Source organism: Sciurus vulgaris (assembly GCF_902686455.1).
Source record: "Sciurus vulgaris genome assembly, chromosome: 16".
NCBI lineage: Eukaryota > Metazoa > Chordata > Mammalia > Rodentia > Sciuridae > Sciurus > Sciurus vulgaris.
In genome coordinates this window covers 12,211,606-12,224,700 of record NC_136477.1, presented here as the reverse complement: position 1 = coordinate 12,224,700, position 13,095 = coordinate 12,211,606, and the positions used below count along the sequence as shown (strand labels likewise).

Below are 13,095 nucleotides of genomic sequence, written 5' to 3'. Positions count from 1 at the left end.
GAAATTTAGGGAATTGCGAAGACCAAGGTAAAGCGCAGTTGTGTCCCACCCTCTGGGCGCTGTTTGGGAGGAGGCGCCTTGAGCATCTCGCCGTGGGCATCTCGAGTGCCTGTGTCCCTGCGGAAGCAGTTGATTTTCCCACGGACGCCAGGTTTTCCTAGGAACCTAAGGGATCCTAAGGGCTGCTTTCAGGACTGGGATCCTGGAGGGACCTCGCTTGGCTAGAAGGGTTGATGAAGGTCTTGTCCTGTCCTGTGGTTTAGGGACATTGGGTAAACAATCTGTCCTTGGAATGTTGGGAATGACAGGCACCCAGTCTCTTTGGCATGGATCACGAGACCCTCCAGTGAGGTGGGAGGGCCTTAAAGGTGGCAGAGGACCCCGAGTCTTTTATGCCCTTTCCCGTTGCGACCAGTCCATCCAGTTTGCAGACATTACTCTAGTCATCTTCTAAGAAACCCAAAGTGCAGACTGCACAGGTCAGCAGGGGCATCAGCTGAGTTGCCAGAGGGCAGGGGTCACCTGGCACCTGACTTCAGTCGTGAGGTTTGTGAAAGGACTTGAACCACCTAAAGGCTCCAGACTGGGTCCCACACGGGCCTGAGTGGGGGACCTGAAGCCCTTTTCCCATCAGGCACAGCAAGCTCCATGAACAGAAGAGAGGTTACAAAGATAGCCAGAGTGAAAAACTTTACTAACAATCTCAACAAGAAACTGAGTGAATATACCTAGAAACATGAACAGCATCTCTCCGGTAGCAGGCAGGGAAGGGGAGACAGGAAGGGTAGGCCTAAGTTTTTCCCCTCTATGCCCCTGCAGAAGTGGGACTCCAGGGAAAGGGCCAAGTTTCTTCTATCCAGCTGGGGGCCCTGAGAGCACCTCACTCAGGGAAGTCCAAGTCAGCAGCTGAGTGTGGGATGTTGAGCAGCCAAAGGCCAGGCGAGGCCAGGGAGAAGGTGAATAGAGGGGGTCCAGAATGTGACCCCCCTATGCTGACATCACCAGGGGGGCGTCATGGGCTGAGGATTCTGCAGATATGACATCACTACGGCAGAGATGGACAGCCTGAGACAGGCAAGAGAAGTCAGTCCCAGAGGATAGGTATGGGTCTTCCCACCCCTTACGCAGGAGTCCCTCTCCCTCCACGCCAAGCCTCACATGAAACTACTCATCATCTGCTTGGTGTCCTCAGAGCTCCGGGAGTTGGCAAAGCTGATGAAGGAGCAGTAGACGGCGACCCAAGCACACCACTTCAACTGGGGAAAGGTAGGTGGGTGGGTGGTTAGGTGGATGAGAAGCATGCCAAGAACCCGCTACAAGCCACATCCTCAAGCACCAGTGATTTTCCCTGTGCAGCATGGACCATGTCCCTCAGGAGTCCCTTGGTCCCACCCTTGCAGGTACCAGGTTTCTGGTGCTACTACCTGGCGTGCATCTCTGAGCTCACCACATCTCTTAGGTTCAAGAAGATTGGCCTTAGACATTCTCCACCTGTCGTCTTCCCACCACTCCATCCTCAGACCAACGACCACCTATTCTGCCCCAGGCCGGAGCGTTCCCCAACTTGGGCTACGACACCCCAGCCCCGGCCACGGCAAATCTCAGGCCCCGCCCCCACGACACCAGTCTGACGCCCCGCCTCTTTCCGAACCCGTTCCCAGACCTCATTCTCTCGCCGAGCTCCGCCCATGGAAACACGGCCCCGCCCACCTTAAGCATCAGGCCGCACATGCTGAAGATCATGCCCAGCAGATTCATGTAGTCCGGCGTCGGGTCGTCCAAGGCCGGATTACACTCGCTTGGCGGGGGCTTGTACCTGCAAGAGGCTCAAGAGTCAGGGGCGCTCAAGTCACGTCCCTGTGATGAACAAGCACCTTCCTTGGGCCCGACCCAACCCACAACCTAAGCCCCATTGCCGTGACGCTGGGGTCCCCACCTCAGCACTTTGTTAGGCCTCCGTGGGTCCGACATATTGTTCGTGGACATAGCGAGTCCAAGATGTGAGTCGCGCCTCTTCCGCTGCGGGGGAGGAGCTTCCGGCGTTGGGATGGAGGGTGGCTTTTAGAGTAACGCGCGTAGCCCTCGCGCTTCGGTTCCTAAGGGTGGAGGCCAGGACTACCCGCAGTCAGAGGACCGAGAATGAGAGGACGAGAAAACAAGCAAACAAAGATCCTTGAAAATGAGGAGAGGAAAAAACTGAAAACGAATTTTAACATTCCCAACACTGTCACCAAAATACTGAAATGTTGAACCGGAAGTGAGGGGAGTGGGGAACAATAAGAGGGTTACACACAAAGGCTCGACATCCTCGTTGCAGACTGGTTACTATAAGGCGGCGAGAAAGAGGGTCGGGAGCTATGGCTTTCCCGGAGCCAAAGCCTCGGGGCCCCGAGCTGCCGCGAAAACTGCTGAAGACGCTGGACTGCGGGCAGGGGGCAGTACGAGCCGTGAGGTTTAACGGTGAGCGCCCTCATCTTCATTCGGGTCCTCCCACTTCCTGAGGCCAGCGGCCTAGCACCCCCTCTCTTGTTCCCCAGTGGATGGCAATTACTGCCTGACGTGCGGCAGCGACAAGACCCTGAAGCTGTGGAACCCGCTGCGGGGGACGCTGCTCCGTACCTACAGCGGCCACGGCTACGAGGTGCTGGACGCGGCCGGGTGAGCCGGAGACCAGGGCGGGATGGGAGCGCTGAGGCCGGGATTGGAAGTGGACGTTGACCTACTCTTCTGCACCCCAGCTCCTTTGACAATAGCAATCTCTGCTCCGGCGGCGGGGACAAAGCCGTGGTGCTATGGGATGTGGCATCCGGGCTGGTCGTGCGCAAATTCCGGGGCCACGCGGGGGTAAGTGCAAACCTCATCAGAGTGTGCATGGTGGAGGCGGCCGTTAGCTGGGTGATGCCAAGAACATCTCCCCACTAGAGCCTTCGTCAGCTGTCCCTCCCCCATGGCCACTTAGTCACCAAGCTCCGTTCTTGCCTTTTCCCAAAACTTTTCACCTCCCCACTCCTACCATGTGCCCCTGCTTTAACCTACACTGAGAACCCCGTCGTTATCCCAACCCTCCAAAGCCTAGCCGCCTCTGAGTGGCAATTCCTGTTTCTTAGAAGGTGAATACAGTGCAGTTTAACGAAGAGGCTACACTCATACTGTCCGGTGAGTCTGGGACCTAGGTGGGAAGTAGACAGTGCTTTGAGCTCCAAATCTAACCTCACCTTTATTCTGGACTCACAGGCTCTATCGATTCCAGCATCCGCTGCTGGGACTGCCGTTCTCGGAGGCCTGAGCCAGTGCAGACACTGGATGAGGCCAGGGATGGCATATCTAGCGTGAAGGTGTCAGATCATGAGGTCCTTGCAGGGTGAGTAGACCCAGGACCTCACCCCTCTCCCAGTGTCACTGAGATCCTAGCTGCCTCTGCACTTAGGTTAAAATCTAGTCTCAGAACTGGGGGTGATGTTCAGTGATAGAACACGTGCCTAGCATGCAAGGAGGCCCTGGGCCCATTCCCATCACTGCAAAAAACAACAAAAAACTGCTCTCCTTACTAGTCTGCACAAGGCCCCACCCAACGTCCACTGCTGATCCCTCAACTTTTATTCATCCTTCCGCCTCATTTCTGCTAAAAAATGCCAGTCATGGGCTGGGGTTGTAGCTTAGTGGTAGAGCACTTGCCTAGCATGTGTGAGGCACTGGATTTGATTCTCAGCATCACATAAAGATAAATAAAATAAAGGTCCATCAACAACTTAGAGAATCAACGATAATTTTTTTTAAATGCCAGTCATGCTCCAACCTCAAGACATTTGCCGAGCCATTCTTGGAGCTGGTTGCTGGGAACACAGCCATGAACCAGCCAGACCTGGCCGCGCCCCATGGGAGCTCCTCCTAGCAGGACAATTGGACAACCAACAGAGAAATAAATATAACTAAAGAAGTGGTGAGGGTCAAAAGAAAGGATGGGGTAGCAAGAGGAGCTAACTGGGGGCCTTTAGATCATGGGTGGGAGGTATGGAGAAGGCCCTATAAAGGTGGAGACTTGAAAGCTGAGGAGGAAGCCAGCTTTCACAGTGGTGCACACCCCGTGCTCAGGAAGGCTGAGGCAGGAGAATGGCAAAGTTCAAAGCCAGTCTCAGCAACTCAGTGAGGCCCTAAGCAACCTAGGGAGACCCTGTCTCAAAATAAAAAAATACAAAGTGTTGGGGATGTGAGTCAGTGGTTAAGCACCCCTTGGCTTCAACCCTAGTACCCAAAACAAAAAACAAACGAACAGCGTACACTGAGAAGCACCTGGCCAGACTGAGGGCAGCTTGATGGCCAAGATCACGCAGGAATGAGGACAGGCCAATCACAGGGGGGCCAAGGACCTTGGGAAGAATTTGAACATTTACTTTTCTGAGAGCAAGGGAAGGCCATGCTTCTTCAGGGAAGGGTTTGGCACCCAGCAACTCACTTTCCAAAGGATTTCTTCATAGGCAGTCGAGGGCTGGTACAGGGAGACCACGCAACCCAGAGCGTGATGCTGGAGGTGGGGCAAAAGGGGTCAGGTTCTGAGAGAGCCATCCCTCGGTATTTGCAGGATACTGATTTCAGAAGCCCCAGTGGATATCAGAATCCCGGGATGCCTGTTGGGTGTGGTAGCACACACCTATAATCCCAGCAACTAAAGGCTAGCCCCCTCAAGGCCAGCCTCAGCAACTTAGGCCCTGAGCAACTTAGCAAGAGTCTGCTTTAAATAAAAAGGGCTGGGGATGTGGCTCAGTGGTAAAGTGCCTCTGGGTTCAGTCCCCAGTACAAAAAAAAATCCAAGGATGTGCAAGTCCCTTCTACAGGAGAGTGTAGCGTTTACGTAGAACCTGCGCACATCCTCCTGTGTGCTTAAAATCACTTCTAAGTGACTTGTAAGACCTGAGGTAAACACTATGCAAATAGTTGTTACACTGTGTTGTTTAGGGAATAGTGACGGGAAAAAAACTGCAGAATCCCTTTTGCTTTTCTCACAGTGCTGAGTGCACATGCTCACAGGCATTCTGACACTGAGCTGCTCCCCAACCCCAAGTCAAACTATTTTTTTGAGTGTTTTTTTAAAAATTCATTTTTATTATAAACAAATGGGATATATCTTGTTTCTCTGTACATGAAGTAGAGACATACCATTTTTGTAATCATACATTTATCTAGGGTAATAGTTTTTGATTCATTGTGTTTTTTTTTCTTCCCCCTACCCTTCCCATCCCTCTTATTCCTCTATACAGTCCCTCCTTCCTCCATTCTTGCCCCCCTAAGTCAAAAAAAATTGTTTTTGGGGGTGCTGGGGATCAAATCCAGGGCCTTGTGCTTTCAAGGCAAGCACTCTACCAACTGAGCTATCTCCCCAGCCCCAAGTCAAAATATTTTCGATCTGCAGTTGAATCCATGGGTATGGCCCCCGTGGATATGGAGGGTTGGTGGAGGATCATCTGGAGAGCACGGGAAAAGGGTGGTCCCCAGGGGCTCCATGGCTTGGGGCCAAAGAGATAGACTCGACCAGACTGGTCCTGGGCCTGTGCCCACTGCCTCAGCTGGGCACAGTGGTGCACACTTGTAGTCCCAAATACACTCCAGAGGGCAAGGCAGGAGGATCCCACGTTTAAGGCCAACCAGGCAACTTAGCAGGACCCTGTCTCGAAAAACAAAAAAAGACTGGTGGGGACTAGGGATGTATCTCAGTGGTAAAGTAGCCCTGGGTTCAATATCCTGTTATCACCAAAAAAAAAAACAAAAAAGGAAAGTCAGCATCTCCAAATCTCACTTGTGCCCAGGAAAAGCAAAGCTAGCCCTCCCGCCAGGGCCTAGAGAGCTAGGGCCACCAAGGTCGCCTGTGCTTCAGCTGGACCCACCCCCTCTGCAGATCTGTGGATGGCCGCGTGAGGCGCTATGACCTGAGGAAGGGGCAGCTTTTCTCTGACTACGTGGGCAGTAAGTGTCGCAGCCCTGGGGACGGACAGGAAAAACAGCGGCCCGCCAGGAGCACCCCTCACCAGCCCACCCCCGCCTCTCCCCCAGGCCCCATCACCTGCACCTGCTTCAGCCGGGATGGGCAGTGCACACTGGTGTCCAGCCTGGACTCCACCCTGCGGCTTCTGGACAAGGATACCGGGGAGCTGCTGGGAGAGTGAGTCACCAGCGCGGGGCTCCCCCACCCCCCTGCCGCGGAGCGAGCCCTCTCACCCCCCCTGCCCCCAGGTACACGGGCCACCAGAACAAGCAGTACAAGCTGGACTGCTGCCTGAGTGAGCGGGACACTCATGTGGTCAGCTGCTCCGAGGACGGGAAAGTGTTCTTCTGGGACCTGGTGGAGGTAAGCCTCCCTGCCCTCCTCTGTGCCACCGAGCTCTGCCCCAGCCCTGTGCGTCCCCAGCCGCTCCTCTACCTAAGAAGAGTGACCCTGGGCCTCGAGCTGGGAGCTCGGAGGAGGGCGAGGATGAGGCAGGAGGGCCTTGCAGACAAAGGGGTGGCACGCAGCAGGTCAGGAAGGCAGGCTCTGGAGGGCGTGGGCAGCAGAATCCAGTCAGACAGGACCAGTGCTAAGCAGGGCTGCTGGCCTGGCCCTGGGCAAGGGGAGCCAGCAGCAGCGTCTGGCCCGAGCGCAATGAGTTCAGGAACCCGGAGCTGCCTCCAGCTGTGGTTCCAACTCCAGGCCTGTCCTGGGTGTGTCCCAGCCTGCAGGAAGCTCAGGTGGGGACTGACCACCCTGGCTTAGTGGGGTCGGAGCCGCAGAGCCTCAGGGAAGGGACCTCAGCACTGTGCGTTAAGCCCCCTAAGCAGAGTTAAGCCCCTAAAAGGATGGAGGAAAGGGGGACCCCGGAGACTTGACTAGTCCTTCCCTGGAGGAAAGGGGGACCCCGGAGACTCGACTAGTCCTTCCCTGGAGGAAAGGGGGACCCCGGAGACTCGACTAGTCCTGCCCTGGAGGAAAGGGGGACCCCGGAGACTCGACTAGTCCTTCCCTGGAGGAAAGGGGGACCCCGGAGACTCGACTAGTCCTTCCCTGGAGGAAAGGGGGACCCCGGAGACTCGACTAGTCCTGCCCTGGAGGAAAGGGAGACCCCGGAGACTCGACTAGTCCTTCCCTGGAGGAAAGGGGGACCCCGGAGACTCGACTAGTCCTTCCCTGGAGGAAAGGGGGACCCCGGAGACTCGACTAGTCCTGCCCTGGAGGAAAGGGGGACCCCGGAGACTCGACTAGTCCTGCCCTGGAGGAAAGGGGGACCCCGAAGACTCGACTAGTCCTGCCCTGGAGGAAAGGTGGACCCCAGAGACTTGACTAGTCCTGCCCTGGGAACCAAGACAACAAGAATGTTGTGCCTGCTTCTTTTGGGCCCTGCATGCCAGAAGGACATTTTCAAGGTGCCAGAGGAATTGTGGCTTGTTTGAGCAACCACACACTGTGCTGTGGCTGTGGGTGACGAGGGAGTGTGACCAGTGGGGCTCCCGGGGGCCTGGCACAGCCCAGTCAGGAGCGGGGAGCAGGGAAGCCAGGCTGCTGCGCAGCCACAGTGACCGCAACGCGGTCTGGAGACAGAACCCAGACCTGCTGGTAAAGGGACAAGAGGTGAGAAGAAGGCCCAGGAGGTCCAGCCTGAGTACCTGGGAAGGCAGATGGCCTTTACAGCATCCAGGACTGTTATAGGCCAGTGGCCAGATGTCCATGGACTGGTGACCGAGGGGCTCCGCCTGGATCTTGGGAGGGGGATGGCCAGGCTCTTGATGACTCGCTTCCCACCCCTCACCCCACAGGGTTCCCTGGCGCTGGCCCTGCCCGTGGGTGCGGGCGTTGTGCAGTCGCTGGCCTTCCACCCCACGGAGCCCTGCCTGCTGACCGCCACGGGGGGCAGGATCCAGTGCTGGCGAGAAGAGGCCTACGAGGCAGAGGGTGGAGCAGGCTGAAGCCTGGGCGCCCACCACCAGGTCCAGGGACCCAGACGAACTGCAAAGACTGCCAGAGACTTTATTCCAGAGCTGCTGCAGGCCAAGGGAGGGAGGGGGCAGGATCTGCAAACTAATAAACAGGAAGGGTAGGGCCTTCCCCGGGCGGCGTCCACTCAGTCCTCCCTCTTCTCGCACGTGAAAGCATCTGCCTTCTGGGCAAAGGTTTCAGCCACAAGCAGGGGAAGACCAGGGAGGCGTCAGCATAGACCTGCAGAGGGGACCTAGGTGAGCTTCAAACCCAGGGCCACAGCCCAGGAGACCCTGTGCCCCGCCCAGCAAGCCTCTACCTTGACTGGCTGCGCATCCATCCGGATCTTGCCCCAAGAGACGGCCTCATCTGGCCGGGCCATCACTCACGTGCTGCTGCATCCTTTGCCAGCTGCCTCCCTGCCCCCAGCCCTTGTGGTGATTCTGGGGATGAAGCCCACGGTGGCTTTGGGCATGTGAGTCAAGCGCTGTGCTTCCCTGTACTTCCCCACCTGGTTCCCTGTTCCCTGCCTCCTGGGGCTGCTTCCTGCAGGGTCGCTTACCCAGGTCCCTGTCTCAGGCTGGCTCCAGGGAGAGTCCAGTGAAGACAGTCCAGAGTGGAAGGGAACCTGGGCCCTCTCAGCTTGAGCGAGTGTGTGAAGAACAGTCTGGGAAGGGGAACTGCACAGAGTCGGATGCGCCCTGACAAGACTCTTCAGCCTCTCGCAGCACCTGTAGCAGAGCAGATCTGGGTGCCCCCAGTGGCTGAGTTGTGGTTCCAAGTAGGGAAGAAACCCACAGAGCAGCTGCCGTGCGCTCTGGACCGCGAAGGCTCTTTGGGTATCTTGAAGTGGGTCACGGAGGGTCTCCCTTCATCCTGGCAGGAGGATTTCCATTTTCTGTCCCCGTTCTGGAAACTCCAAGGCTGCAAACCTGTGAAGTCCCAGATTTTCAGATCTGTGAATGTTTCAATGAAATCAACACAGGAACATTAACATGGGTTGGAGACCATAATCTGGAGCTTCCATATGTTTGACGTGAATTAATGTCATTGTACTGAATCATAAATCCAAGTGTTTGTAGGCGTTCCACATCAGGGGCAATGGGATAAAAATGGGCTAAAATTTGGGAAAGACTGAACAGTCTCTCTGCCAAATGCAGCTTGAACTAGAAGAAAACGGTCAGTCTTTCAGCTTTGGTGATGCTCAGCAGTGCTCCCTCCTCCACCCCCGGGGGGCCGACCTAGGGACAGTGGGGGGCCACCTACTCTGTGCATCACCACCTCTCCATGGATACACGCCATTGTTGGGGACTGCCAGCTCCCTAGGACACTCACTGCAGCCTGTCACCTAGGTCTCGAGTCACTGCCTGTTCCAGGGTGGAGAAATGGAAGCAGAAGACAGTCTCTCCTGCTGCACAGACGTGGCTGCTTTCAAAGCGAGGGCTTCAGAGTTGGCCCGAGTGGGCTTTGCGGGGGTAGTACTGCTGATGATTTTTCACTGGCTTTCAGATCAGCTACGCAGGAACATGGAGAGGACTTGGTGGCCATCTGGGAGCATCTGAATGAGGGAAATCGAGGCTCTGCAGTTGTCACAGTGGGTTTTGTAAAGAAGCGGGGATTCTTTTAGTGGAATTGTCAGCTGTAGGAGATCAGCGACTAAGCCCAGGGTGTTTTTTCTTTATAAAGACTTTGGCAGACTGGTGTGGGGTGACAGATCTGCAGATCTCTGAGTGAACTTGGTCCGGTTACGACACATTCAGAAGCTGTTTCCCTCTGACAGCACCAGGAGAGTGGGCAGCACCAGCAGTGAGCCCACCTCGTCCCGCCGCGGCGGGCTGGCCCCAGCTTCCTCAGCCCGACCGCTCCCTCCTCACCCCGTGACCTTCAGCGGGTGGCTCGCTGGCACTGCAGCTGCCTTGCCCATGTGGCGGGCCAGGAGTGCCAGGGAGTTCACTTCGCCGTCCCTTCCTGGGTGGAGGGTCCGTTGATGGGGCCCCTCCCCGTACATATGTTAAGACCCTAGTTCCCCCTCGAAGCTGTATGTGAAGACGGGACCTTTGGGAGGTACACTTAAATGAAGCGTGAGGGTGGGGACTGATCTGACAGGGTTAGGAGGGACACCGGGACTGGGCAGTGTGCTGGCCTGCAGTCCTGGGTCCTCAGGAGGCTGAGCCAGGAGAGTCGCTGGGGCCAGGGGTCCGAGGCCAGCCTGGGCAACATAGCAAGGCCTCGTCTCCAGGAGAAAAAAGAGTTACCCAGAACTCATGTTCCCCTCTCTATGTGAATGCCCAAGGAAAGGGCCTGGGGACACAGTGAAGGCAGGTCTCTGACCCCAGGGAACAGCCCTTACCACAACCAGCCTCCAGGCCTGTAAGGAAACATTCTGTTATCTAAACCATCCAGCCTGTTATTCTGGTATGGCAGCCTGAGCAGCATCAGGCCCCAAAGCCGCACATCGCCTGTGGCATGGGAATTGTTTACGCCTTGGGCCCCAGATGGACCTGTGCGTTTGGGGCCTCACTGGCCATTGCATCCTGGCCCACGCCTTCCCTTCCACTGCCCTGCTGCCTTCACCGCTTGACTCCTTGCTCAGGACTGCTTCTTAGCAGAACACTTGCCTCCAAATCCTTGCCTCAGGGACGGATTCTGGGAGAATCTGACTTAAGAAGATCAAGGATGCAGAGCTTGGCCAAAGATGAGCTTGGTACTGGGACACAGAAAGTGCCAGAGCTCTGGTGGCTTCTGTTAACAGTTGTTCTGAATCTGTTTGGGTGTTAGATCAGGTCAGGTCAGCTGCTGGAACAGGCAAGACCTGGTTAGTTAGATCAGGTCAGATCAGCTGCTGCAACAGGCAAGACCTGGAGTCTCTGGCGGAGGTGGGAAGTTGGAGATAGGCTGTGAAGCCCCATTCCATCGTTGGAGCACGTGGTTTCCAGGCTTTGGGGGCAGGTGGAAAAGAACAGAGGGGGAAGCCCGCCTCTTTCCTCCCTCAGCTCAGAGTGATGTGCACCATTTCTGCTCACAGGCCATCTGCTAAAACTAATCTCACAACTCGAATCACATTGCAAGGGATGCGGGGAATGTAAAGCCCATGGGACATCTGAGAGCGGTGGTCTGTGCCTTCGGTAGGGTTGTACCACCTACCGAGAGGAAAATGCATGTGGCCCAAGTTGATCTGGAAACTCTTAAGAAGGCGTCGTTAACACGGCTGCCATGTGTATCTGGGCTCTGCATCTGTGGCTTCAAGTGACTGCAGAGGGAAAATACTCAGAAAAGATTCCGTCCCTACTGAACATGCACAGATTTTTTTCTTTGCATCAGTATCTCCTAAAGAGTGCAGTGTAGCAACCATTTATATCGCATTTACACTTGCATTATGTTCTATAAGTAATCCAGAGAGGATTTGAATATACGGGCGGCCGCAGGCCTCGCACAAAGACGGTGCCACTTCATGCAAGAGACTGGAGCGTCTGCAGATCTGGGTGTCTGCAGGAGGGCCTGGAACCAGTCCTGCCTGCGGCCCGGGGACGACGTGTCCTCGCTGAGTTTTAGGTCGTCTTTCATTACAGAGAAATAATTAGCAACAGAAAACGTCTTCTTACTCCTTCAAGAAAAAAATTATAAACACTTCCAAATTTTTGAAAATTTGCTAATAAGCTGAATGCACTTTTGTAGATTTCAATGCAAAGGTGGCTCATGTGGCTTGAGTAAGAAACTGACTCAGATCCCCAAGTCACTAACCATGAAATAAAATGCAGATAAATGACACTTTGTTAACATTAAGATGGGCAGTGGCCAGGGGTGTACAGTGAGGTGGCCCTGCCGCTACCATAAGAGAAAGCCAGATGCACGGCATTGCCTTCAGGATGGGAAAGGTGAAAAGGAACGACATCCCCGAGTGCTGGTGAGCCTGTGGGGTAACTCTGCTTCTGCAGGAGGCAAACTGGTCCAACCACGCTGGGAACCTGGCAGTGGCCACTGAAGCTAAATTTACTTGTATCCTATAATGTAGCAATTTTATTTATGGTATATCAACAGAAGTCAGAAGATGTCCACCAAAATACATGTGGAAGAATGTCCACAGTAAGTTTATGTATAACCGCCCAAACTTGAAACTCAAATATCCACCAATAGTAGGAGAAGAAATTTTGAAGCCTTTACACAGTGGACTATCACACACCCGTAAGAAAATGAATTCCTGCTTCACATAGCAACACAGATGAATCGTATGGATAAGATTTTGAATGAAGGAGACCAGACACAGAAGAGTACATACTGCGTGATGTCTATATAAAGTTCAAGGACAGGACAAACCAATCTATGATGATAAAATTTAGAATAGAGAGTCCTCTTCAACTGGGGGCATCCATTGGAGGGAAACTTGTAGGGTACTACAGATTTCTATAATCACATCCAGGAGGTAGTCTGTAGGTGTGTGTGTGTACGTGAAAATGGGCCAGGTGCAGTGGCGCACGCCTGTGATTCCAGTGGCTGGGGAGGCCGAGGCAGGAGGATCGGACTTCAAAGCCAGCCTCAGCAACTGAGCCAGGTCCAAAGCAACTCAGACTGTCTCAGTAAAATACAAAAAGGGGCTGGGGATGTGGCTCAGGGGTTAAATGCCCCTGGGTTCAATCACTGGTACCAAAGGGGGAAAAAGAAAAAAGAGGCGTTGGGGGTGAACTCGGTGGTCAGGTCCTTGCCTGGCGTGTGCAAGGCGGCTGGTTTAAACCCCATCATGGGGAAAAAACAAACAAACAACAAAGAGAAAACAGGCCCCATTGTGCAGAGTAGGATTGTGCAGTCTGTTCCATCCCTACTCGTTCTGGAGAGCGCTAAGGCTGAGTGCCGACTGAGACGGCTGAGGAAGGGCCCCCGAAGCCGCCGCGCCCCGGTCCACACGCTGTGCCGAGCCCCTGCCCTGCTGTGGCCTCCGTCCTGGGGCAGCCTGGAGTGTGCTGGCCGTCACCTCCACTTTGTGGATGACGGGAGGTCAGTGCTGAGACGAAGTCAGGCTTTTGTGGTTGGGCAGCTCCATTCGGAGGTAATTTCCAAGTGTCCGAGGGGCCGTTCATCAGCTTCTGCCTGTGAAATTCTGAGAAAGGCGCGCGGCCTCCTCTGGGCTCTTCCTTCACCACGAAGGAAACTGGCTCCCCGGC

At 55.0% G+C, this 13,095-nt stretch overlaps 2 protein-coding genes across 6 annotated transcripts; one reads left to right on the top strand and one right to left on the bottom strand.

Moving 5' to 3' along the window:
• Window positions 1-677: 677 nt before the first annotated feature.
• LOC306646320 (PAT complex subunit Asterix) lies at window positions 678-2,037 on the bottom strand. Of its 2 annotated transcripts, none has more exons than XM_079114934.1 (4): window positions 1,937-2,037; window positions 1,711-1,816; window positions 1,159-1,256; window positions 678-1,065 (listed from the first exon to the last, which is right to left on the bottom strand). In XM_079114934.1, the coding sequence occupies exons 1-4, from the start codon at window positions 1,984-1,986 to the stop codon at window positions 999-1,001; spliced, it is 321 nt and encodes a 106-aa protein (XP_078971060.1). In that variant the 5' UTR covers window positions 1,987-2,037; the 3' UTR covers window positions 678-998. The 2 variants fall into 2 exon arrangements, with proteins under 2 accessions (XP_078971060.1, XP_078971061.1); XM_079114935.1 differs by having other exon boundaries at window positions 1,159-1,250.
• Window positions 2,038-2,095: 58 nt separating this feature from the next.
• Window positions 2,096-8,265, top strand: LOC306646319 (WD repeat domain-containing protein 83). Of its 4 annotated transcripts, XM_079114933.1 has the most exons (9): window positions 2,108-2,460; window positions 2,538-2,658; window positions 2,739-2,844; window positions 3,108-3,156; window positions 3,235-3,361; window positions 5,891-5,958; window positions 6,046-6,154; window positions 6,226-6,340; window positions 7,780-8,265. In XM_079114933.1, the coding sequence occupies exons 1-9, from the start codon at window positions 2,358-2,360 to the stop codon at window positions 7,927-7,929; spliced, it is 948 nt and encodes a 315-aa protein (XP_078971059.1). In that variant the 5' UTR covers window positions 2,108-2,357; the 3' UTR covers window positions 7,930-8,265. The 4 variants fall into 4 exon arrangements, with proteins under 4 accessions (XP_078971056.1, XP_078971057.1, XP_078971058.1 ...); XM_079114931.1 differs by lacking the exon at window positions 7,780-8,265 and having other exon boundaries at window positions 2,097-2,460; window positions 6,226-7,065; XM_079114932.1 differs by having other exon boundaries at window positions 2,106-2,460; window positions 5,891-6,154.
• Window positions 8,266-13,095: the final 4,830 nt, after the last annotated feature.

Bases quoted from the DNA above. Each gene is read 5' to 3' on its own strand.
- LOC306646319 (XM_079114930.1), top strand. From the start codon at position 2,358: ATGGCTTTCCCGGAGCCAAAGCCTCGGGGCCCCGAGCTGCCGCGAAAA. The intron at 2,461-2,537 runs GTGAGCGCCCTC...CTTGTTCCCCAG, and splicing joins ACGAGCCGTGAGGTTTAACG to TGGATGGCAATTACTGCCTG. The intron at 2,845-3,107 runs GTAAGTGCAAAC...CCTGTTTCTTAG, and splicing joins AATTCCGGGGCCACGCGGGG to AAGGTGAATACAGTGCAGTT.
- LOC306646320 (XM_079114934.1), bottom strand. From the start codon at position 1,986: ATGTCCACGAACAATATGTCGGACCCACGGAGGCCTAACAAAGTGCTG. The intron at 1,817-1,936 runs GTGGGGACCCCA...AGCCTCTTGCAG, and splicing joins AGGCCTAACAAAGTGCTGAG to GTACAAGCCCCCGCCAAGCG. The intron at 1,066-1,158 runs GTGAGGCTTGGC...TGCCTGTCTCAG, and splicing joins CAGATGATGAGTAGTTTCAT to GCTGTCCATCTCTGCCGTAG.